The following is a 25,513-nucleotide window of genomic DNA, read 5'->3' as shown; positions in this document are numbered from 1 at the left end:
GTAATAATCTTGTAAAAACAGCAGGTTTTTGCACATGCAAGTGGGTTATATAATGATTAGCAGCAAAAGCGGTGGCTTATCTCTCAACTTTTATACTTTTCTGTAGTTGCATAAGCTCTCATACAGGTCAGGTTGGATCAGCATCAAGCTGCAAACCAATTAACTGTGCTTTATGTACAAAAGAAACACATTGCAGAAGCTGCCCACAAGTGCAATGCAACTTTTTACAAGGGACTGCTTTTCGTAGCATGAATAATTAAAATAATTACAATAAAAGTATGTATTTAAAATAAATAAGATAAAACAACATTCCTTTGCTTAAAAATAGTATTTTGTTTAGTGTGACATATTGTCTTAATGCTACATTATTTAAATGGCTGGATCACATGGATGGTACAGTATGGTCCATGTGTCCTCTAGATGTCCTTTATGACCAGTCCAGCTTATGCATAGAACACCAGCTCGGGGATCTGTCCACCCTGCACCCCAGTCCCGTTTGTACTGTCCGAGGAGCACTGGAACTGAAATGTCACTTTCCCACACTGCACCTCCGTCATGCCCTCCTGACCGAAATAGCTCAGCTCGTTCCCATCTAACACGGTGCTTACTGTATAGAAGGCGTCCTGCTCTACCTGAACCGGGTGTTCAAACCACACAGAAAATGTACTGCTTGATCCGTCCGACACAAACTTAGTCAGGTTCTGTGCCAGGGTCACTCCTTGCCGCTTCAGTTCAATCTTGACACTGTACTCAGCCTTTCCGCCACTTGACCCATACAGGCCCAGTCCAGCAATAAAGATCCGCTTGTCCACTGCAAACTGGATGCTGTCACAACGGCCCCGGTAACGCCACTGGTTGCTACGGTAGGCTGATGACTGGAAACGGTGGCACCTCTGGGGCACCAGGCCTTGCCTCTGCACTAGTGGGAATTCCAGTTTGGGCTTTGTTGCGGCTGTGTACCACAGAAAAACGTCATGTGTCTCCTCCAGTGTTAGGATGTCTGACTGGGCCGCCCCATCAGCAAACTCCTCCAGGGTCATGGTGGGGATGCGCACCAGGTAGAGTGCCTTGCCCAGCACAGATCGCTTGTTCCGGGTTGTTGCCCCGAGTCCTTGTCTCTTACACTCAGCTGTGGCCCAGCTCATGACCGCATCAAACACCACAACCTCCTTGGTGTTGAGGGTCTCTCTTTGGAGAATAATCTCCAGGGTCTGCAGGTCGATCTCCGATAAGCCCTCAGAGCGCAGGGCCAGCTCGGCCTGAGCGTCAATCACTTCCCAGCAGCGCTGTGTCAGCTCGGGCTCCTCAAACAGACGGCTCTGGGACAGCAGCACACAGGCGTTTTTGGCCTCCAGGCTGGTCTCTAGGAAGGTGACGCAGGCCTTGGCCAGGGCCGGTACAATGTACTTTTTGGCAGCATATAGGGTGGCCAGCACAGTGTCTGCCTCCAGGTCTATCTCATCACTGTACATGTACCTGAAAGGGACAGAATTGAGGAGAATGAGATTCTGGGTTAGTAAACAAGGCAAACCAACTGATTTGCTGGATATTACTTTAATAAAATGTAAGAGGTGGTGCACAAAAAAAAAAGAAATTATGTATATGTGCTGTCTAACTGAGCACACTCTAGGCTATACAAATAAGAAGTCACTATGTACAGTAAAAGCTTCCAGTGATGCATTGGGTGCCAAGCACCTCTTCCAAGAAGACAAGGACTTGACACACATTATTTTTTCAGCATGATTAAAAACATTGATTTTGAAAGGACAAATGATTGCGTCAACAAAAAGTAATGAATATCCTTCACAATAAATCACTACCTTTTATTTTTTTTTATTTAAGATGAAGAGCAACAAAGATAGCAGTTACAATGATCTTCACTGCTCCTGTGATATTTGCTGCCTCCACCATTTTGGCATTTAACTTGTCTTGCTTTTATCTTGAAGTCACATTGTTCTTGTCATGTGTAATACTGGTTTGATATGAGTAAGTAGCTTACTTGAGCAGAATTAGAAAAGCAGCAGGTTCCACATCTGGGATATGGATTTCAGGTGACTCCTCTGCAAGATCCCCGTAAAACATGGCACAGAAGACTGAGCTCCCCACTGCCAGCACATACTGGTGGGAAGGATAAACTTGCACATTAGTCATTGTGTGTATGTGTGTGTGTGTGTGTGTGTGTGTGTGTGTGTGTGTTGAGAACTGGACATTGAGCTTACCTTGTGTGCCGGCACTTTCTGAGATTCACCAGGGGAGCCAACAATGAAATGGATATCAGCCATTAGTTCGTTGTTGAACATCAAGGCATTCCTAGGATGAATATTTATCCATTAGATATACAACTTGGGCAATTCTTTTTAGGGCTTTGCCAGTCATATGACAGTATACACAATGCAATGTCGTTCCAATTATGGACGAAAGCGCTAGAATCAGCATCCCATTACAAATAGGCTAAAAACACGTCAAAACTTTTTCCAAATGGAAATAATTTAAGACTACCTCTCCCGTAGTGTGGGATGAGACGACTGCCAACTGGGAGGATCGACGTTGTTGTTGTTTATGTTTTGCTGGGTCGTCGGTGTTATTGCAGTGTTTGTTGACTGTGTGACCTGCACATCGCTTTTCTTGTCAGTGGCGGTCACCGTAGTACCGTTGTTGGTTAGGTTGGTGGTCGCAGGGTACAGTTCTGCAGCCATCTTCTTCTTCATGGATAGGTTTAGAATCTCATAGCATACTGGTAACCTGCCTGTGTTTTTCCCAGCCTTTTTAGACTTTTTCAGTGTTTCTGGAAGTAAGAGTAAAAAAGTCAAACACTTCATGATCCGACCATGATGGAGCAACCTGCAATCTGCCGTTGGCATCGGCACTCACAGCCTTGACCCTTTTTCAATAAACTAAACAGGAGCTTTTATTATTCTACGGTGACAACTGATTGACAAATTGTGTCCCTGAGGAAATGCACCATAAATTCAGCGATTAAGTCTACTAACCCCGAATCAATTGTAAGAGCAACATCAAAAATATCCGGCCAGTGAGATTGTATTCCTACTTCAAGCAGAATACTTTTTTTCTTTCTCATTTCATCTCCGTGTTGTAACTGAGCTGTCCATTCGAAACGTAGTTTGTTTTCCCTTTTCGAGCGGATGGTAAATCCAGATAATCGGTTCCCGCTTGGATTCGGCTGTTTTCCTGGCAGACGTTGTTTTTCCGCAAAAAGCTACTTATCTACTAAGACAAGGAACGGTTTACTCCGTGGCTGCTGTGTGGGGACGACGTGAATTGTAATTTGTCGAGACTGTAGTTGCTGTCTTATTTTTTATTTTTGGGTGTAATCCTCTCCGACGCCCTGTTCGCTGCCAACAAATCAGATTTACACAAGCAGTGAACGTCAGAAGCCCAGAAGCGCCTCCCCTAAGCAAGCGACCTCTCACTACTCACTGCAGTGTGCGAGTGTGATGGCGTGCAGTCAACGTGTTTTATTTGACTATCAAAATAAAAATTGCTGTATATCACCTTGATTATTTGATATATAACATTATACTAATCGATGCGTAATTTAGATATAACCCGAGTAGTTTTTTTTGGTTTTTTTTATCGCTGCCCTCGTCATGAATTAAGTTGTTGATCATTTTCTGCGTCGAAGTAATATTAGTAGTACTACTCTTTCTACTGGATGCAAAGCACAGTGAAACCAGTGAAACCAGTTAAATCACTTGTTTACATTGACAGAATGTCGTCGCGTTCTATTATAAAGTGATCAATTAACGAAGTTTGCATTATTAAGACTTGACCAGAGCTAGCTCGAGCAATGTTCGATTCAGACTTGCTTGGGCTCTTGTCATAAACTAAATCGTTCTACTCTATTTCTCAACAGAGGGACTAGTGGTCTCTTCCAAATGGATTCATATAATCTGACCTTCATATCTTTAGGTGGTGGGGGGGTGTTTGAAAGGATCAAATGCGCAGTGTATCATGGGTGATCTAAATATTTATATTTTATGATGCAAGGCAATTTGTTGATCATTCCTTAAACAGTTCCTTGCAATCGTTTTGATCCTTTCATACATGGCCCTTTAAACCAAAAATGGAGCTTGGTGAAACATCTGCCCATATGTGGATTGCATTAGTGCTTGCGTTTAGAGGGTGTGCGTGTGTGCATGCGCGTCATATATATATATATATATATATATATATATATATATATATATATATATATATATATATATATATATATATATATATATATATATATATATATATATATATATATATATATATTATTTATTTATTTACATTTATAATTTGTGTTTCACAATTTCTTTCAAATTATGGTTGGACTTGGTCAAGCAAAATCTCTTGATAATTTCCTCATTGCTAAAATTCAACATGTTCAAGTGAGAAAATAAGCAATGAATATTGTAGAGAATCAATTTGCCATCTAAAACACTGGGAAATATATTTAAAATATCAACAAAAACCTACCTTTTACCTGCGTTTGTAAGCTAATTGACCAAAAGTTGGAAGGAAACTTAGTTATATATGCAAGTTAGTTATATAATGGGCAATTGTAATCAGAATATCCAGCAAATGTCTGTTACAATACTTACTTTACTTTGCTGGATTGGGGAGAGTTGGTTTGAATGTGAACTGTTGTTGCTGCAATTAACTTGGCCTTTACATACTATAGACAAAATATGCGTACATCCCCTTTTACACCATTTGCTTTAAAATCTATTTACAGGAGACTCGAACTCATTCAATGTATTCCCATTAACTGAAACTGAAACACAGACTGTTACTACTCGGAATAGTCACGCATTGCTATTGAAACCTTAGCATTTCAAATTCAATTCCCTGCAGGGGTGTTTCTGTTTTAAAATAACATCATACTATCCGTATATATTTAAGTGGTTGTGGTATTTGGCCGGTGTACAAGGGCTGTTCCTGCACATGCCAATGCAGATTGCCTGGATACAGTCCTTAACATTCATTTTTCCTAGGTTTTGACCCTGCTAGGGTGTTTATCCAAGCCACTGTGCATCAACTCTGTTGTTGCTTGCTCTTTGTCTTTTTCAGGCTTGCACTTTGTTACAACTGCTGCTGTGAAAAAGGCTTTATAAAGTACATTTTATTTGAGTTGTTTACTCTTGTTCTAGATCCCTGCCTGTACATCCCACGCTTTGCCCACATGCTGGAATTTGGTGAGAAGAACCATGAAGTGTCCATGACAGCACTGAGACTACTGCAGCGAATGAAGAGGGACTGGATGCACACAGGACGAAGGCCCTCAGGACTTTGTGGCGCAGGTAACCATGACCGCCATTAAACCACACCTTTGGTTACTGTTAGCGTTATGGGAAAATGATATTTTTCCCGCTTCAGTCCTGGCCATAGGAACCAAAAAATAGAATAGCAGCTGGGAACGAAGGCTGTATGTTTTTAAATAATGCATTAATGACGAGCATAGATCAGTAGGCAATAGTCTTAACTGCTTTATACACAAAAATGTACCAGTGTTTCATCCTTGTATGAAGGGTGGGCCATTTCACCATGTTGTAAAGATCACAGTGATGGGTGAGTGGACTTGCATTAGTAATGAACCTTAGTGCCCCATGATACTCGGTATCCAGTTTCTTGAGGGTGCTAGCAAGGGTTGGCTATAAACAATGTCACCATAATGAAGGACGGATGAAAAGGTCTCTTGAACAAGGTATTTCCTGACTGATATAGAAAAACATTATTTGTTCTTAAAATAACAACCTAGTTTCACTTTTAGCTTTTTGTCCTGATTAAAACTCTGAGTATAGCCCTTTCAATTTGTTTACCAAATCTGTAAGTCACACAGTTTTGCTGCCCTGAGTTTGGAAAAAAACATTGTGTCTTTCTGGCATTCAGCACAAGTTTCAACATAAATTGTTTTTGAATATCATCAAATGCCTTTTGTGGGTTATGAAAAGCATCCTCAATTTTGGAGGCATAGGAATAAACTATAGTGTCATCAGCATACAAATGTAGATTTGCAGATCTTACTTTAGTACCAATATCATTAATATACAATGTGAAAATGACCAGGCCCAAAATTGACCCTTGAGGAACTCCCTATGTAAGTTATATGAACTCTGACCTCATTCCCCCCCCTGCAACACATTTTGGTTCTGTCAGACGGATAGTTTTGAAACCAGTCAAATGCTTTAGTATCCAAAGCCACATTTTACTCAACCTATGCAGCAACAGGACATGGTCAACAATATTAAAGGCCTTTAATAGATCAAAATAGTGACACACAATGTTTTATTTTTTGTCCTGAGCATCCTGAATATCACCATGCCTTGGTAGTTGCTGTAATGGTGCTGTTTGGTTCTAAATCCTGATTGGTCTGGGGATAAAATACAATTGTTATACAAAAATTATTTCAACTGGGAGTTCACCAGGTTCTCTAAAGCAAGAGCAGGAAGTTGTGATATAGGACGGTAATTATTCAGTTGTGACAGATCTCCATCCTTGTGTAGTGGTGTGACGTATGCTGCTTTCTAGTTTTGGGGGATTTTGTTGCTTAAAAACTTTACATTTAAAAAGAGTAAGAGGGGCAGACATAATGTTTGCTCCTAATTTGAACAAATATGGACTCCGTTCATTCAGGCCAGCTGATTTCTGAATTTTAATAGCTTTTAGGGCCTTTGATTTTGGGTTGGTGAATCCTAAGATCTAATTGTAGCATGGTCATTCGGAATTGAATCATCGGGAGCTGGCTCTTTCAAAGCTGACATGGGATGATTGTCAAAAAGATGCCCAGCTTTAGCAATATTAAAAGAAGTAACGGATAAAGTGGAATTGCTACATTTATTTGAGTCCTGTGGCAATTTCAGAGGCATGGCTGATAAGTTTGTTTGAATTCATAGATTTAATGTTTTTCCAGATTTTGATTGGGTTACAAAGATTTTCTTTTGTAGTTTCATAATAATAGCTTGATTTACATTTTTAGTAAATCAGGCTATTTAGTGTCCCTTATGCATGCAATTGCACAATGGTCACTTATATGATTTGTAAAAACACTGATAGCAGAGTACGCCTCTGGACTATTAGTTAGGATAATATTGTTTATGTTGCTTTAGAGTTGTATTTAAGGTTCAGCTGTGGTGTTGCTGTTATCAACTGGGAAAAATTTAATTTATTACACAGCTCATTTATGGCATCTGAGTTAGGACATAATCAATCCCAATTCTAGTCGCCCATTAGACATTTTCATTTTCCCCCCAGTTGGACAAGAGCTCAGACTTGGAGTTCAGAGACTTAGCAGAGAGCGGTCCGTAATGTCTTAACACATCTAATGATACAGTAGTGGCCAGTTGCAATTCAAAATGCTTTGGTTTAGTTAACATCTCATTTACAGTATATCTGCCCTTAATAAACATGGCTATACCTCCCCCTTTACTGGCTGTATCACACCTGTAGATATATCCCTCTAGGCCAATGCTCTGATTCGATTTAGAAAGCCATGTTTCAGGCGACACTTAAACAAGAGGGTCTGCAGTTTGGAGCCACACTTACCAAATCAACCACAGGAGCCAAACTTCTCACATTTATATGCATAAATCCAATCCCTGATCTAGTTTTAAATCACTCGGAGTTGGAAGTTCTTTCATAGGCACTGGGCCTGTTGGGATATACTATGCTGTTATTAACAGTTTGGACCTCATGGTATGTCTTTCACTTTATCCTTGTAGCATTATTGTCATTACTATCCCTTCATTCCACATGCAGGGCAGAACTATGCACACACGTTTGGATAATCTCTTGCTACGTCTTTTCCAAAACAAGCAAAAGCCGATGTTCTTATTAATTATACAATAGTGTCTAGTTAGGATATAACATGACAAAGAATGTTATAATGTCTGCACTTCAACAAAAATGTTGTGGCACTGCATTGCATTTCATTTACATCCCGTTTTAGTTTAAATGCTAATTGTGGTCATTAGCCAGGGGGTGTTTTCCTCCAAGCACATGAGTCCAAGCTGACTTAATAGTTAAGCTGGGAGGACACGTCTTCTGACTCTCCAGAGCTTTTGATGTGTTGATACATTTCTAATGCAACAGGGAACCCATGTCCACTATTATCCCCCACTACAAGGATCTGAAATCCCAGTGACATTTTGTTCATCAGTAACTGTTAATCACAGGAAAGTAACTGCAGGCTCCAATCAGTAACAAGGTCTGCAGTCTGTCCCCTACTTACTGGACTGAGACAGAACAACTTCTCTGATGTGTTACTGGCAACACATCCTGAAACAGAAGAACCAACTTCCCCAAGCATGTGGACATTTACGCGTCTGGTTTCACATTTCTCCCTTTCTTCCTTAGCTGCAATATCTGAATAATTAATTGCTCAGCATTAATCATTGAGAAGATTCACTTACAAGAAGGAAGGAAAAGTTTAGATGAGCTTGTTACTCAATATAAAGTGAATGTGTGAGAAAGACGGCTGCTTCTAGAATGTCAAAGACCAATCAAACTACTTCTCATCCATCTTTAAACAGACCTTGTGTTATGTAACTGACTGCATGCGCCCTATGAAGAATGACTGTATTGATTATTTATCTGTTGACTTCTATAGATATGTGTGGATTGTAGAGGTGTGTGATGGAAAGTTTCTCACCTGTGTGTTTTTGTGTTCTCAGCCCTGTTGGTTGCTGCTCGCATGCATGAGTTCCGACGTACCATAAAAGAAATCATCAGTGTAGTGAAGGTGTGCGAGGCCACACTTAGAAAAAGGTTAGACCTCCTTTTAGAGCAAATTACCCCATCTGCTGAATTACATCTTCAGCGTGTTCTCATTCATCTCTTACAGTATGCTGACTTTTTTTTTGATGGGTTCAGATTGAATGAATTTGAGGACACGCCCACCAGTCAGCTGACGATTGAGGAGTTCATGAGGGTGGATCTTGACCAAGAGTGTGACCCTCCCTCTTTTACTGACGGACAGAGGAAGAAAAGATTGAAGCTGGTGAGAAGTAACTACAGAAAGGATACACTTTAATTTATACTTTAGGTTTTACCCTGTGTTTTCTTCCAATATTGTACTTTTGTATTTTATCCTTCTAGCTCGAGGAAGAATTGGAGAAGAAGATAGGTGAAGTTCAAGGTATGGTTTTGATCAATCAGTCGAATGGTAACTGAAAGGCTGTTCAAACATTTCTAAAGTCTGAAGAGTGGAGTCAGAATAGTGTTCTGGGATTCATCTCTACAGGCGAAATCCATGAGTACCAGGACGAGATTGAGATGGAACTGGAGCAGAGCCGGCCCAAGTTGAGAGGGATTTACGCCTCCTATGCAAAAACCGGTAGGACACAGAGGCTCCCTGATGCGCTCGACAGCCATGCCAGTCCTCCAACTAAGACCTCCCGAGGAGCCGAGGATATGTCACTGTGCTGGCAGTCATTAGCGCTTGAAACTTCCATGGGTTTTCTATATATACAGGAAGTTTTGTTTACTCTGAGATCAAATGAAATGATGTTATGATGACGCACGTTTGCCGTCAAACTACTGTAACTGACGGGTTAAACCCTGGTACCACCCGCGGCCCTCTAGCTGCTCACGTTGCTTATTTAGTTCTTCATCTCTGCATGGACTCAACAGGGGGCACTCTGCCTGGCAGACTGTTTGCTTGATGAAGGCCTGTTGCAGCTGTAACAAACCCTGGGCTTTTATCAGTGCTAACAGGGCTGTTGTTATAATGACACTTTGGCAGCCTGATGGTTCTGTTTCTTGAGAAAGTACTTCAACCAAGTGCTCCTTACATTGTGTCAATAGATTAGTTTTTAGTTTCAGCCACAATGTGAGAAGGACTCCTGACTTGATTGAAAGCCCACATGTCATACAATATTCATTAGTTACATAATCACCCACACAAACAAAAATGTCAGTCTTTGTATTACAGTTTCTGCATCACATCAGGTAATAATTTAGCATTTATCAGTTTTAAACAACACTGAATATGTATCTTGTTCTTTTTCCTTCCCCTCTCCTAGGCCCTCAGGAGGAAGATATTGATGATGATGATGATGATGATGATGTATCTCTTCCTGATTGGGAGGAGCGGGAAGAAGAAGAGCTGAAGGATGTGGCTGAGCACCTAAACCGGGACCTATGTGACCAGCTTATTTCTGGAGAGGAGGAGGAAAGAGAGGGGAAGGAGGAGAGACCACCTCGCCGAGGCCCATCTCTGGCCTCCCTTCTAGGGCCCATGCCCACTGCAGCCAGCCTGGGCTTACCAGAGTCCATCAGCAAGTGTATTGGAGAGGAGAAGGAGAACGGTGAGCAAACCTGTGTTTTTAGATGCTCTTTTGTATCTGTGAAGAAAATAATACATACTACTACTTTGTTGTTCTGGCTTTCACCCTCTTCTGTATAGAAATGTCAAAATGTCGGTTTTTCCAAAGGTTTGAGAGTTGATTGTCTGATAATGCGGGGAGTTACTCTGGGAGTGGGCCTCTGAGAAGTGAGGTGAAGTTAGGACAGAATCATGATCTTAACCCCCTCTTGTCAGAATAATGGATTATTAGATGTGTTTTTGTTCTTGAAAGAAACAACCACCAAAATTAATAATTGGTTTTGAATCATATGCTTTCCTCTTAATTGATCATTGTTTTGACTGATGCTAGTTTGAGTCATCCCTGTACATTTGTCAGATGGTTATTAAACTCCATGTCCGGAAGGTAAAACATCTGTATTAGCCTGCATTTCAACTCATTCAAATGGAAGACTTTTAATATGCAGCTTATTTAACATGTGGCTGATGTCATGGTGAGAAATGAAGATAAAAGGAAACCAGTGTTACTGTTTGTGTAGTCTACCTTCTTTATTTTCGTTTTGGTGCTGCTTTCATGGAGCTGCATCTCTTCAGATGGTTGATCTGTGGATGCAGGCAGCTAGTGGTCTCTCAGGCTTGGCTAATTGTGGTGGCTTTGGGAGGGGTGGAGGTTCAAGGGGCCCCCCAGCTCAATCTTTGAAGCATTAAGAGGACAGAGCAGTGCCTTGTCATTAGCGTTGTGTCTTTCATCTGTCTGTGAGTGTATGAGAGAGAGGATGAGCGAGCGAGAGAGAGAGAGATCAGAGTGTTTTGTGTTTGTGCACAGCTTTAGAGGAAAGACGGGGTTGTTGTTCATGTGCTCTCAGTTCTTTTTACCTGGGTACTGAACCGTAGCTTACCGAGGTGGTTAACCTTTTTGGTTCTTATTCGGCTTGCTTTAGTGTTTTGATTAAATATATGTAGGTTTGAACATTGTTGCAGATGGAATATTGCTGCAGTTCACAAATGAGGAAGCATTGGGCCATAGTTCAGACAGGCAGATTCCTAACCCTATTTAATTGAGAGTCTCAGAAACAACTTTCTTTATAAGAGCAAAGAAAAAGAGTATCTGTGTGAGACTATTTTAACATGAAAAACAGGTATATTAAGGCAGTGAGTCGGAAAGTATCCTAAAGGGAAAACAAATGTATTTATTTATATGAATTCACAACATAATTTATTAACTTTTTAAAAGGTTAACTTTTGTAATTTTTCTGAATATGTTCTATATATAGACCACTAAAATACAGTGCCCTGTCTAAGCTCTAAAAATAGACAAATGTCATACTTCTCTTCAATTATTAGTTTAAGATTTTATATACGGAGTAGGAGATTATATGCTTTCAGATTTAGCAGTAAATACAGTTTCCGATTTAGATAGACTGAATTTATTTGAGACTCTGTACTAAGTACTTTCCTGCAAACATGTTTTGGTTGCTCCTTGTTATTTCCAAAATGTTTGAAACTGAGAAAGAAATGTATTGCTGTATTTGCATTTCCTAATGATTGAGAAGAACTTGTGCTGGTGCTGGCTTTGTATGATTCAATAAAAAAAATGCCACTTTAACAAGGTCACACTAGGGCTGCACAATATAACGTTTCAGCATCGACATTGCGATGTACGCATCTGCAATAGTCACATCGCAGAATGTGCGATTTAGTAAGGTACACATATCAGTCTACAATATATATTTTTTTCAAATGGAAAAACTAGCATTATATCGGTCTGATTTAATGTAATTTACTCTGATTTATGGTTATTTGGGATGCACAGTTAATTATTATAATAATAATTATTATTTTAAACACTGAGTTCATTGCTGCACGTGGTTGACAGGCCGGCTCTGCTTGCGCCTGATAAAAATTATGAGCGAGGAACAGGCAAAACTATTCAGTTTATATTATTCAGTATTTCTGGGAGTGATGATATGTTTTGTAAGTAAATGCTTTTTTGATGGTTTGAATTTACCGCTGTCAGTTGCCCATGTGTAAATATTTGGTAGCCCAAAATGGAGGGAAAAGGGAAAGCAAATTATTTGGTTACTTCATTCCTCTTGGCATTGCACCATTTTTGACTGGTTAGGTTAGATTATTTTTTGTTAATGTTCACCCTGTGACTCAGACTTGAGTGTCTGGATCAGGACTCAGACTTCAGCAATAGAGACTCATGACTCAACTTATTACTCGACCAAGGAAGCTGCTGATTTGCACTTATACTTTAGTCGATTTGAACCATATGGACTTCTGACTCACTTGGCCTCGAGTAAAATCCGTTGACTTCTGTATCTGCCACTGATTAGTCACTTATTTGTTGCTCCTATTAGCTTACATGTGCTTGACATCTCCTTTACCTTGCTTGAAACATCTGAGCCTTTAGGCAGCAGCGTGTCTACACATGGCCCAAAACATGGACAAAAGTAAAAAGTATTTCAAAGAGAAAATGATGAATATCATACATTGCAATCTGGGCTATGTAAGTCTGAATTAGTTTTTTCCATAGGATCATACGAGCATCCCGGTATGTAACGCTTTTCGGGTCTATATGAGTCAAAAGAAATATACTTCAATTGGCACAATTATACACATAAAATAAGCTTATTTACCAGTCACGACGGAAATGTTACTGCACATCACTTAATGCGTACATATTTTTTTGAAGTAATGGTTACAGTATCCTTTGTAATTTGTCACTGTTTGACTATGATGCAGCTAAAGTTGTGTAGATAAAGGAGTTAACAGCTACTGCTGTAGCTATGAATAGCTACTATAACTACGTTAGCTTTTGCTTAAACGCGACAGGGCTTTGTAGTTGCCTTTCTTAAGTTCATTATCTATTTTGTTTTTGCAACAGTTGAAATGTAATTAAAATAGGGCAAGTTACTATAGTTATTGCTAAGGACATCTGAAAAAGGTAATTGTTTTCAGGCTAGTGCGTTGATGGAATTAGTGCATTGATGTGTAATGCTCTTACTAGGGAAGACAAATGAACATTTAAATTGTACGATTGAATTGTCTGTACTGTATCATGTTAGGAGTCACAGCATAGGCTTAGGCAAATCTGAAAAATTATTTTCCTTAGGTAGAAAAAAAATTACTCCTAATATACTGAACAAAAATATAAACTCAACAATCAACAATATTTAAGATTTTACTGTGTTGTAGTTCATAAAAGGATGCCTGTTAACATGAATTCATTAGGTCCTAATCTCTCGATTTCACATTACTTGTACTTTGAATATAGGCATATGAAAATCTTAATTCATGTCATAAAACATAGGACCAAGGCTTTAACGGTTTATATTTCTGTTTACTTTAAAAAGTAACACCTCATAGGCCTTGAGCCATGTTTTTCTGTAAATAATATTTAAATAATAGATTGCTGCAGTCCTAGACGTGAGGTTTATTGACCACATCACTGTGATGGCCCTCTCCTCACCAGCAACCACGTTTACCTAGGGACACAATGTCTGCCATTATACATTTTCCCCATATTGAGTTTGTGAAAATCTTTTGAATGCTTCTCTTGTGGCATCTAATGACCGATCTGTGCAAAACCTGACATGACTCATCCCTGGACAAAGTTTGTGCAGGTTTGGTTCCTAGATGCATATAAATCAACCCAGAATATATCTGATATTTGTAACACGTTGCAAACACTGTCTATACTCAAACTTTGCAAGAACATTTAATCAGCCACACTGCGACCCTGGAACTCGAACATTATTATCTTTTGACTTGACTTGTTGACTTGTTTTTAACTCGCAATATTTCAGACAACAATAGCATGTTTGTGACTAGATTTGGGTGTAAGTCTTGCCGTAGAGATTGGTCATTTGAATCCTGTGAGTTAGGAAGACGGCAGCCTATTTGGGCCAAGGTTTGTGACTTCGTAACCACAGGTTGACTTGCTCACAAATGTCTAATTCTGTCTTAAGGGAATGTTCCTGTACCATTAGAGCAGGCATTGATTGAAGGCCAGTGTTTTCATCCAGGCACTTAGTCCAATCAATGACTTTTGGCCTGACCTTAACTGCCTCACTGAACACGGTCAGTCTCTTGCGCTTTATAAATGACTATGCTTTGATGGGAATGTCAGCTCTCAGCAATGGCTGTTTAAAGGTGTTGGGCTTCAGGATTAAGCTGAGTTTCAGCACTTTTCTCAATCATTTCAGTTAATTATTGACCAGAAACCAAACTTGTCCCTAATTTAGCCATATCTGTCTAGTGTTGATTTGAAAGGCAACAGTAATAATCATTAGGCACACAAGCTCTACAATTGTGCAGTGCTGACAGTGCTTGTATATACTACTGTTCACCCAAGCAGTGCTTTTGCCTCTGCATAATACAACCAATACTCTGGGCATCCAAACATATAATTGAGAGCTTAATGACCTTTAATGTGTGTATGTCTTATGGCCAATCTAACTGAACAGTACTCTGGTTGCTCATTATGGCTATTAAAATATATTTAGAAGTTATTTAAAAGGAATTAGGATGAAATGTTTCCTGTCTCAGTGCCACAAAACCCTACACATCTGATCAACCATCCGGTTGTCGATTAAAAACACATTTTGTTTGACAACCATATCCTTGTCCCTTTCATACACAGACAACATTCCAACCAGTTTTCCATGTCTGCGTTTCTGACTGGTTCTGAAAGGGGTACAACTGAAATTAAAAGCCACCTAAATACCTAGTCACGATTCCTGCATCTTCACAGTCCTTGTAATCTAAACACAGGATTTGGGTGTTCAACTTCACCCATCACCCTTCCCAATCTGCCTGTTACCCACTGATACTGTATTTAGATAAGGTGGTACAAGAAAGTGGTTGTGGAGCTGTTTGAAAGGATGTATAAACATGTATATAGCTAATAAACCACATTCTGTTTGCAAAGGATAATTGAGGGTTCAGATGGCAAAAACTGAGACACACAAATAATTCACTTGGTCTCTGACAGCTGGAGATGCCTCAATTTAATTTTTTGAAGGCGGGGATATGTGGTGTTTTACAATGCCTGGGGGCAGTACAGTAGGGCCTTGGCCAGCTTAACAGATGGTTGGATGCCCAACCTCTCGAATGAAGTGGGGTGGAGTGACAACTGATGACAAAACAGAGATTGGCTACAGTATAGACAATGAAGACAAAGAGAATACATCCAAGTATTTGTTTTAAGCTCCACAGGCCTGCTACACTTTGTCTGAAAGTCTTACAAAGCCCTTTTGTCAGGATGAATATGCTTGTTTCACCAGTTCAGCACTATGGTCTTCTAGGCTTGTTGAGCTGCATCTTTAAGCCTATTTAGACTACAACAATTGTTTTGACAGTTTCATTTGAATATCATAAAATGTAGATACAATAACATTTACGTTTTATAGCTGTGGCAGTATGTCTGTTGGAGAATTTTCCCACATTACCTTGGGAGGTAACGTGGCAGTTGACATTTTCAGTCCTTTACGCTGTAATTTTCTTTGTAACTTTAAAAAAAAAAAATGCTCTTTGTCTGTGGCAGGTTGTATAAGTAAGTCCTGGCTGGACAATATCTGCCTCCTTGTCTTGGGGTGGGAGGGAGGCAGTTTGTCTGCAGCTCAGTATGATTGGAGATGACAGCAGCCGTTTACCACACAGGTGCTGGAAGTCATGTGCCTCAGCAGGCCTTTTCACACTGCGTCATTCTAAGCCCTGGGCTAGCTTATTTTCACGTGAGCATTTGTTAACCCTGGGCTAAGCTTTAGCCCTGGGCTGAGGATCAAACACTATTTGGACCAGTGTTTGAAGGCTTTTATTAACAATTCTCTTGATTCTAGCAGCTGCATTTATATCCAAATATGAAGGTGGGCATAAACCTTGCTGTCTGGCTGGCTGACCTAGAAGAAAATGTAGTAATAGTATTAATTAATACATTATATATTTAAAAAAATTGACCCAAAGTTGCTCAAAAAAATTAAGGAAACAGGATGAAAGACTCCGAAGATATGTTATGACACAATAAGGGACCTTTTAACAAGAGACCACAGAAGTGGCGGGGGCCGGGCTAGAGGAATTTGATATGGAAAAGATGGGTCTTTAGGCGGTGCTAGAAGATGGAGATGGACTCAGAGTCCCGGCTGGTTTGCGGCAAGGGGTTCCAGAGCATAGGAGCAACCCTAGAGAGAACCCTATCCCCAAGGCTCTGCAACACTAGAGAAAGCCCTGTCCCCAAAGCTCTGCAACACTAGAGAAAGCCCTGTCCCCAAAGCTCTGCAACACTAGAGAAAGCCCTGTCCCCAAAGCTCTGCAACACTAGAGAAAGCCCTGTCCCCAAAGCTCTGCAACACTAGAGAAAGCCCTGTCCCCAAAGCTCTGCAACACTAGAGAAAGCCCTGTCCCCAAAGCTCTGCAACCTGGATCTGGGGATGGTGAGCTGGCCTGCAGTACCAGAATCAGTGAATGACTGGTTTGGTAGGTAATGTGAGACAGACAGGGAGGGGCCAGTAGGTGAAGGATGGGACATACAGTTTTTGGATCCAAGCTAAACCCTGAAACAATACAAGTATGGTTGGATAGATAGCTATATCCAATTAGCTACATTTCCGTAGAAAATATGAAAGCACTTTTGATTTAGTCCTCTGGCAGATGGATAAAGATGTACATACCATTGCTGGCAACTCAACCACATGCAAGGGAAATGAAAGGGTCGTTTTTGATTTTACAGTGAAAGGTCTTTTTTTTGCCATGACGCATGTCACCTTTCTAGGCAACACTGGACAGATGCGTCTAAAGACGACGTCTTGAATAACGTGTATTGGAGTGGAATGAGCAGTGACGCAGGAAGGTCCCACCAGCTCCATGACCAGAATGAGAATTGTTGCGAAATAACTAAAAACATCTCTCACTGGCTCCAAAACAATTCTGTTATTACCACACATAGCGTTAGTTACCAGTTAAACAATTTTGTCAGTGCTTTCATATACGTTTTTTGGGTGAGGGGTCTGGCCACCTTTAGGCAGATTGAGAGATTGTTGTTGCTAGTGTGAATTAAATTGTATTCATTTATTGTGTTAAAGATATTTAAATGAATAACATTAGTCTGTTAACGCTTAGGTTAAAGTGCAGTGTGAATGTGCCTTGCCACACAGTATTAACCCATTCTACACGCACTGTCCCCGGCACATCTCCCAAATGAAGGTTTACATTTTCCCTTCTGTTCTATTGTACTATTAGTATACTTTTTAATGTCCTTTACTCTTAAACATATTGTTTATAGAAAAACAATAACGTGATTACAATGACTGCCTTTCCCCAGAACACCTTTTTCGGGATTTGGAAGAATGTTTTTCGGTGATATTTAGTAGCACATCTTTGCAAATCTAACAAGAAGAATGTGCAGGTCTAGGGATGGTTTTGTACTGCTGCTGCTTATTTGATTGCGGTGTTTGCAGTAATCATAAATATTTGATACAAATGATAGTTTTCCATTATATACATCTGACTGATAAGCCCACCTTTGCAGTTTTGAAAGAGTGCAAAGTATATCTGTCAACCCACAATTGGTTATCATTTCACTGGCTACACACATGCGCCACACAGACAGGTTCAATACTGCTGGAAATGAATTGCCAGATGTTCTTGGGATTGGATTTTTGAGCCATTAATGGCTAAACCGGGGTAAAATAATGCCGGTATTCTAATAATAGTGGCTGGGAGCTTGCAGCTTCTGATTCTTGTAAAAAATATTCATGACAGTTTGTGTTGGAACACATTAAAATTGGATGTAGCCCACTTTCAGTATTGTTTGGCAAGCTATTTAGAAGTGGGCTGCAGTGATCAACTTGTTAGGGAGACCTGCTCTATATCAATGTCATCACTAGCCTAGTCTATCTTCAAATATTGTTGTTTGGATCCTGGCTGCTGATTAATTTATTGCAATTCTGCAGGTTATGCCTGCATTGTTCCATTACACATCTTCTGTCCCAGAAGGTAATTTATGAACCATGTACTCTGGATAACACCCTGCGGTTTACAGAATAGCTCCCCTTGTTACTAGCTTACTGTTAGGTTTGCAACAGTTTGGGTGTGTCTAAAGACCTTGCTGGCTTTCTCCTCAACCTTTCATTTAATTTGTATCATCTGTGCAATATGATGGTGACAAGACTGCTAAGCCTGTCTGACCTAAGCAAAGTTTTCAGTAACGTTGTGTTTTATCCAAGGAAATCTCAATACAAACCAGGGTATAAACTGGCTAGTTTCTTGGGCGACCTGAATTTGCTCCGCTGCTGTGTTGGTAGACCATACCAGAGACAAAGTCATGTGAATTTGACCAAATATGTTATCTGCATGTGCCAAAGCCACATTTTAGGCAAATAATGTATGTTATTCAGTGCTGTTGTCCCTGTCATGTTGTTCAAACTGCTCGCATGCGTCAATGCGTGTTTCCTTTGTAAAGCACCGAAAAAGAAGCTTGATGTACTGCAAGTCAGACCTCTTCCTTCTACTCATTTTCAATATTAGATTATTTGGTTTAATATTTCAAGTTGAGAAATACACTATTTCCTGACTGAACATTTGACAAAGATCCAGAAAAAAGGACCACAGTTTCAGATTGCTTGTGTGGTCTGACATATCTGATTTGTCAGACCACACAAGCCAAATTAGTTTGCAACAGCAAGCTACCTTGATGTCCATGAATGTTTTCTGCATGTTTTAATCTGTGCCAGAATTAGTATTGTATTTGGCCTGCATGTCATGCTGGGCCAAATATGTTGTAAATGTCACTTTTGTTTTTGAACGTAGGTCTCATTCCCCAAAACCCACTATTAAACACTTGATGGCTGATGCTGCTACTACGTTAAACACTCAGAATTTTTTTCCCTCCAATTATTGTCAAGAGGACAAAACATATATTTCTTCCCATCAATCTGGCAACCTTTGGTTACTGGTCAGATGCTCTTGCAGCTAAGTTAATTTGCCCCCCCCCCCCCTCCCCTCCATTATCAGAATACCAGACCTGAATGCTGTTAAAGGTTTGGAACCGATGACATCAGGGCTGTAATACCTTGTGGGGCCCTGTCTCCCAAGGTTGAGTACTGTGTTCAGTATGGTGAACCAGCACACTCCCCCGCTCCCAGCAGTACCACAATGTATCTCCCTTTCCCCCTCGCTCTGTTTATCCATATTTTTCTTTGTCTCTTTCCTTCTCCCTCTCTGGTTCAGGGCAGAGGCCCAAGCATGAGTAGCAGGTGGCTGAGTGGGAGTAGTGTCTGTCTGGGCTCTGTCAAGGTGAGGGAGGTCACATTTTAATGGGCCTCAACCTAGCCTGCTGGTGTCAGTCAGGGAGAATATAATCACGCTTTATTTATTTCATCTGCTCTGGCTGCTTGTCTTCAGGGCAAAGCTGCCATGTAGTCTGTTTGATACCGCTGGGGTGGTTTTGCATTGAAACTTTAAGAGTGATGAGGCTTGTGATGTTCTCAGGTTAAGGGAAAGACTGTTTGATATGTTCAGAGCAGCGTTGTGGGAAACATCAAGGGAGTCTTAAAGTCTTGGTAATGCTGAGCCGCTCTGTGCAGCAGCGTGTCACCAGCTAATTCATCCATCCTCAGGATCACATAAACTCTGTACAGTCTTTTGTTTTCTGGAAAAGGGGGCGGGGGGAGGTGTGGTGGTGCAGGTGTGAAGGAATGCCAAACGCATCACCCTGTAATTCACTGAAGCGTACTTTTTTCCTTTTCCCTTGTCTTTTCTGTCCTCTGAAGACTGAAATGAAATATGGGCTCAAGGAGATCAGTGAACTTCAGCGATTCCCGTCTCTGTCTCCAACTTTTGGGGTTTGTTCCTGGAGGCATGTTTCTTTTCTTTATATCAGTGGAGCTCTGCGGTGTAGCAACTGAACTCTTACCACATCACAGGCGGGTCACCTGAGACCAATCTGTGCCATGCAGGTGAATTGGGATGGGATGAGCCCAGGTCGGGTTACTGGTCTCGGCGGATCTAGGTAGATTGGTTATTTCTTTCCACACAGTTGATCTGACAATGGTCTACAATACTTTCCTCCACATTCTCCTCCTTGCCTTCCCTCTTTTGAAAATGGATAGTATATTCTGGAGCACTCCATGGGGACGAGTGGGGAAACTACTGGAAAATAAATGTTCGGTGGAAAGGAAAGACTTAAAGAATCCTGGGGCTCATGGCATCGATGTGCAGGCAGTGCTGGTCTGGGATCTGGATGTGTACTTGAGGTTCTGCCAAAACTCCTCAGGCACCCATCAGCCCAGACCTAGGCACTTGGGGATGATGGAGGTGTAGAGCGAGACTGTGAACAAAAAACTGTTGCATTTTCCACCATAATATAATTTAAGCGGATTATATTCTATACATCCTGCTGCAATCAACACTTTCCTCTACCAATACATATCTTGATTTCTACCTTTTTTAATTATCTTTTGTGACTTAAAAATATTATCTACAATAATTCATGTTTAGGTAAAAGCAGACTTAGTTTAAAGAATAAAAATGTTGATCCTGCATCCACCAGCTGTCCGCAGTGTTTCACTAAACATTGTCCAGTCAGGGGCAGTCTAATGGACTGTGAAAGATGAGAGGTTGAAGGGGAATGGCAAGAGCCGTGCATGCTAACCAGTGGATAACAGCGCCGTACAAGTGTTGTGCAGAATGGCATAGCAAAATGCCACAGCAAAACCTTCCATTGGGCAAACAACCACCAATACTGGACAATAGAGGAATGGAAAAACATTTACCGTGTTTGGGATGAGACGAAACTGGCTGTATTTAGTCTGTTTACTATGCATGATGCAGTTCCTGCAGACTGGGCAGTCATGTTAGCGTTGACTAGCATCTCAGCAGAACATTTCCATGATATGGAGCCCATGTTGCTCCAAAACCTGTATGTTTTGTTCAGCATTAATGGTGCCTTCATGGCATTAGTGCACCCATGCCATGTGCACTAATGCAACCCCATACCATCACAGATGCTGGCTTTTGTACTGTGCACTGATGGGAAGCCAGATGCTCCCTGTCCTCTTTAGTCCGGAGGACACAGTGTCCATGATACCCCCAAATAATTTAAAATGTTGATTTGTCAGATCACAGGACAGTTTTCAGCATCGCCTCAGTCCATCTTAAATGGGGTTGAACCCAGAGAAGGTGGTGGCGGCTCGGGATCTTGTTTATGTATGGTTTCTTCTTTGCATGGTAGAGTTTTAACTTGCATTTGAGGATGCAGCAACGTACTGTGTTTACAGACAATGATTTTCGGAAGTGTTCCTGAGCCCATGCAGTGATTTCTAGTAGTAAATCGTGTCTGTTTTTAATGCAGTGCCCCCTGAGGGCCCGACGATCACAGCCATTAAACATAGATTTTTGGCCATGTCCCTTGCGTACAGATATTTCTCCAGATTTTCTGAATCTTTCAATGATACTGTGTACCGTAGATGATGTGATCCCCAAACTCATTGAGAATTGTTATTCTTAAATTGTTGAACTATTTGCCCACACAGTCTTTCACAGAGTGGTGAACCCATCTTCACGCCTGACAGCCCCATCCTCTGGAATGATCTTTTAATAACCAATCATGTTACTGACCTGTTGCCAGTTCACCTCATTAGTTGTGTGATATTGCACCTGGTTTAGTTTTTTAGCAATACACCACTTTTCCAGTCTTTTTTTGCCTCTGTCCCAATGTTTATGAAACATTCAAATTCAAAGTGGGCATATATTTTTCAAGAAACAATATAATGACTTAAGTTTAAACATTTGATGTATTGTCTTTTGAAGGACCTACTATTTCCTAAGTGTCCAAGATGACACTTCCACAGTCACAGACAGGCACACCTGCAGAACATGTCTTGGGTGATATAAATATATTGTATCCCCTCCCACATACACATTTTCCCTGTTCAATAATTTAATGTTAAATTATGATTAGGTTAAATTATGTTTTGCGCTTTTATTCGGTTTTTTGGTTGTATGTATTATTTCATGGAGAAAATGGAAAATCTGATGATATATAATGCACCTTCTGAGAAAATGTTTCTTCATCACAAAGATTGTCAATTCTTTGCACCCAGAAGGATTCTGATACGTAACGTCAAACGGAAATGAAATCAGCAATAACTTTTTTTGTCACAGTCTTAAGGAACTATATTGTGGCCTTCCATGGCTTCCTGTTTACTGGGGTATCAAAATGAGGTAATGCATGTAGAATGTATCACCATGGGGAAAGCAAAGAACAGGAATAATGGGAGACAAATTTTTGTCAAAGTCTGATAACATCAAATAAGCTTCATTCTAATTTAAGCGGATGTAGAGTTTTTCTTTTCAATTACAATACACTTTCAAGATTGTGGTATGCTTTGTTTTCATAGGGTATTGCTGAAACGACAATTTGCATTTTGATGGGAGACAATGGATTTATAGCCGTGTTCCCATTTTTACCCTCGATCCTCTGGTGATTATTCAGGTTGTCAGAGCAGAAACAACAGCCACCTTCATGACGAGACGAGACCGAGCGTTCTCAAATCCCAGGGAACGCAACACTTCAGTGATGGAAGAGAGAGAAAACACATTCCTCACAAAGGGAAAGTCTGATTATATTTGATAAGAAACAAAAGGACTGAGGTTTTCACTTCGGCAAGAACTGAGAAATGCAACAGCTTAGTCCTTGATTAACCGTTTTCCAATAATATAGGACTCCCGTGCCTACCTAAAGACATCAGACAGTCCCATTCAAAGGGAAGAGTCATGTCTTAAGAGGCAATGTCTGACAGGTTTATGGCAGTCGTTTAACGTCTGTCAGCTCCCGGTCTTTTGACGTGTTCAGAGAACCCTCCTTCGCAGAGTTCACCCCCCCCCCCCCCCTCCACAGGAGAACACTTCAAAGCTGTGCCACACACAGGCAGGGTTTCTAGTTCATTAAGGAGAGACAGGTGCGCAGGACACACACCCCTCCAAGGTTTGGGGATAGTAAATTGACATACTACTACAGAAGCCGTCTAGAGCGTGTTCAGTTCAGTAGCAGGAAGTGAAAACAGAGACTCGCTGATGGCTCCCAATGTGTCAGGCCCGGCTCTTTTAGAACTAGATGGGAATGTAAAAGTGAGACCGGATTTGTGAGCACCAGTAGACCCGGTGAACAGGAGAAGAAAACAGGTCCCACCGTCCTGCAGTATTTCAACAGAGACATTCCCTTCCACCTGTGTCCCTTTGTATTATTGGGATATAAAACTCATGGAATTGTTTCCTCCGAAGCATAGAACTAAGGACTTTGAGTAAACGTTCAACAATCTACTTTGTTTTGTCAAGAATGATTTGTCTTCTGGTGATAATACAATTATAAATCCAAATCATTCTGGTCTGAAGTGACCAAAATGAATGGAGTTCTTCATCTAGTTCAAAAGGTGGGATGATATAAGTGTTGAGCTGGTGATTTTTTTTGAACGTTTAATGACAGCGAACTACGTAGTGACAGTGTATTTTGACAATAATAGCCAGCCAGCCAGCCAGCCAACCCATTCACGTAGCCAATTTACTCTCCTATTAGGCTGCAGTAGTTGCTATGCATGCAGCTGTGCATTCTTCACTCCTTTCAAGCATTAGGTGGTATAGGTCTGGTGTCCCCAAATAAGTAAATAATAAGTAAAGCATTTTGATTCCAGGTCAATATATGTGTTTAGTAAGGCCATGCTATATCCTTTCTATGTTTGATTAAAAACTTTATTCATCCAGATCTACCATAACATGATTTTGTTTTTGGAATGTGTAGAAATGTTTATCCAAATACGAATTGGCTAAAAACGAATTGACCACAATTTGAGACTCTACGGCATGGGTCAGCTGGCTTAGAAGGAATACTTTTAACAGGAATGTTAAGTGCAACAGTGTGTTGAAACAGCAAATATGTTTCACTTATTCCAAAATAATTCCAGCATCCAGATTGGACTCTACACCTGCAGGTTGTTGAATGGAAATAACCATCTGTAACATTCAGGGTTTGTCATTAGGCCCAATATACATGTACATGTACTTCTTTCTGCAGATGGAGACACTGAAAATGGAGAGCTGGATCTGAATGGTATTGATGATGATGAGATTGAACTGGTATGTACTGTGTTTTAACTTACACTGCACTTAATTTGAACCTTCCACTCTAACTTAACTGTTAGCTACAGTCATTTTGTCCTCCTCCGCAGTATATCCTGAATGATAAAGAGGTGAAAGTCAAGACTGAACTTTGGTTGAAACAGAACGAAGACTACTTAAAAGAGCAGAAAGGTACCGTCACACTATGCACATGCCATTGTAATCCACTGTTTTCAATGGACTCTTTCCCTATTCTTACGTTCACAGTTTAATCGCCAACCCCCATGTATATTTTCAGAAAAGCAAGAGAGGATAGCAAAAGAGAAGGAACTGGGGATTTACAAGGAGAGGAAGGTAAATCATGCAAGTCTGAAGAAGCACTGAGCTTTGGGGGGCGGGGGGTTCTGGGTTGGCTAAAACCCCCTGAGCACTATCAATGCCAAGCAGACAGACACACTAAGCCCTGGTATGTGTGTGTGTGTGTTTTCCACTGTGATGGGTTTCCCTTATTTCATATCAGGATTTGGCTAGGTCCTGCCCCTTTGTTAGCTCCAACATCTGTTCTCTGGTTGTAACTTGCTGGATTAACTGCTGTACCACAGATACAATACCTCACGAAAGTGAGTACTCCCCTCACATTTTTGGAAATATTTGATTATATCTTTTCATGTGACAACACTGAGGAATGACACTTTGATACAATGTAAAGTAGTGAGTGTACAGCTTGTATAACAGTGTACATTCCGCTGGCAACAAAAGTGAGTACACGCCTAAGTGAAAATGTCCCAATTGGGCCCAATAAGCCATTTCCCTCCCTGGTGCCATGTGACTCGTTAGTGTTACAAGGTCTCAGGTGTGAATGAGGTGTGTTCAATTTGGTGTTATTACTCTCACACTCCCTCATACTGGTCACTAAGTTCAACATGGCACCTCATGGCAAAGATCCTCTCTGAGAATCTGAAAAAAAGATTTGTTGCTCTACATAAAGATGGTTTAGGCTATAAGAAGATTGCTAAGACCCTGACACTGAGTTGCAGCACGGTGGCCAAGAAAATACAGCGATTTAACAGGATCGGTTCCACTCAGAACAGG

The 25,513-nt window shown here is 40.7% G+C and overlaps 2 protein-coding genes across 4 annotated transcripts in view; one reads left to right on the top strand and one right to left on the bottom strand.

Moving 5' to 3' along the window:
- LOC105015546 (transcription factor IIIB 90 kDa subunit) overlaps window positions 1-25,513 on the top strand; it is a 49,983-nt gene that overhangs the window by 9,932 nt on the left and 14,538 nt on the right. Inside the window, exons 7-15 of one of the 2 annotated variants that reach the window (XM_020054207.3) lie at window positions 5,157-5,306; window positions 8,676-8,769; window positions 8,875-9,001; window positions 9,100-9,139; window positions 9,245-9,337; window positions 10,026-10,280; window positions 24,378-24,439; window positions 24,532-24,613; window positions 24,720-24,775. In XM_020054207.3, coding sequence (XP_019909766.2) covers window positions 5,157-5,306; window positions 8,676-8,769; window positions 8,875-9,001; window positions 9,100-9,139; window positions 9,245-9,337; window positions 10,026-10,280; window positions 24,378-24,439; window positions 24,532-24,613; window positions 24,720-24,775 — 959 coding nt within the window. Of the gene's footprint in view, window positions 1-5,156; window positions 5,307-8,675; window positions 8,770-8,874; window positions 9,002-9,099; window positions 9,140-9,244; window positions 9,338-10,025; window positions 10,311-24,377; window positions 24,440-24,531; window positions 24,614-24,719; window positions 24,776-25,513 lie in introns of both variants that reach the window. The other variant, XM_010878797.4, reaches the window with a different exon arrangement.
- On the bottom strand, window positions 73-3,328 carry LOC105015545 (BTB/POZ domain-containing protein 6-B). 2 transcript variants are annotated; one of them, XM_010878796.4, is made up of 5 exons: window positions 2,991-3,328; window positions 2,500-2,785; window positions 2,220-2,310; window positions 2,000-2,118; window positions 73-1,476 (listed from the first exon to the last, which is right to left on the bottom strand). In XM_010878796.4, exons 1-5 carry the CDS (start codon window positions 3,013-3,015, stop codon window positions 444-446), a joined length of 1,554 nt encoding a protein of 517 aa, XP_010877098.1. In that variant the 5' UTR covers window positions 3,016-3,328; the 3' UTR covers window positions 73-443. The 2 variants fall into 2 exon arrangements, with proteins under 2 accessions (XP_010877098.1, XP_010877097.1); XM_010878795.3 differs by having other exon boundaries at window positions 2,500-3,328.

The sequence above is a fragment of the Esox lucius genome, chromosome 15, assembly GCF_011004845.1.
Source record: "Esox lucius isolate fEsoLuc1 chromosome 15, fEsoLuc1.pri, whole genome shotgun sequence".
Taxonomy (NCBI): domain Eukaryota; kingdom Metazoa; phylum Chordata; class Actinopteri; order Esociformes; family Esocidae; genus Esox; species Esox lucius.
The sequence above is the reverse complement of the archived record's forward strand: the minus strand, read 5'-3'. Positions and strand labels throughout refer to the sequence as shown.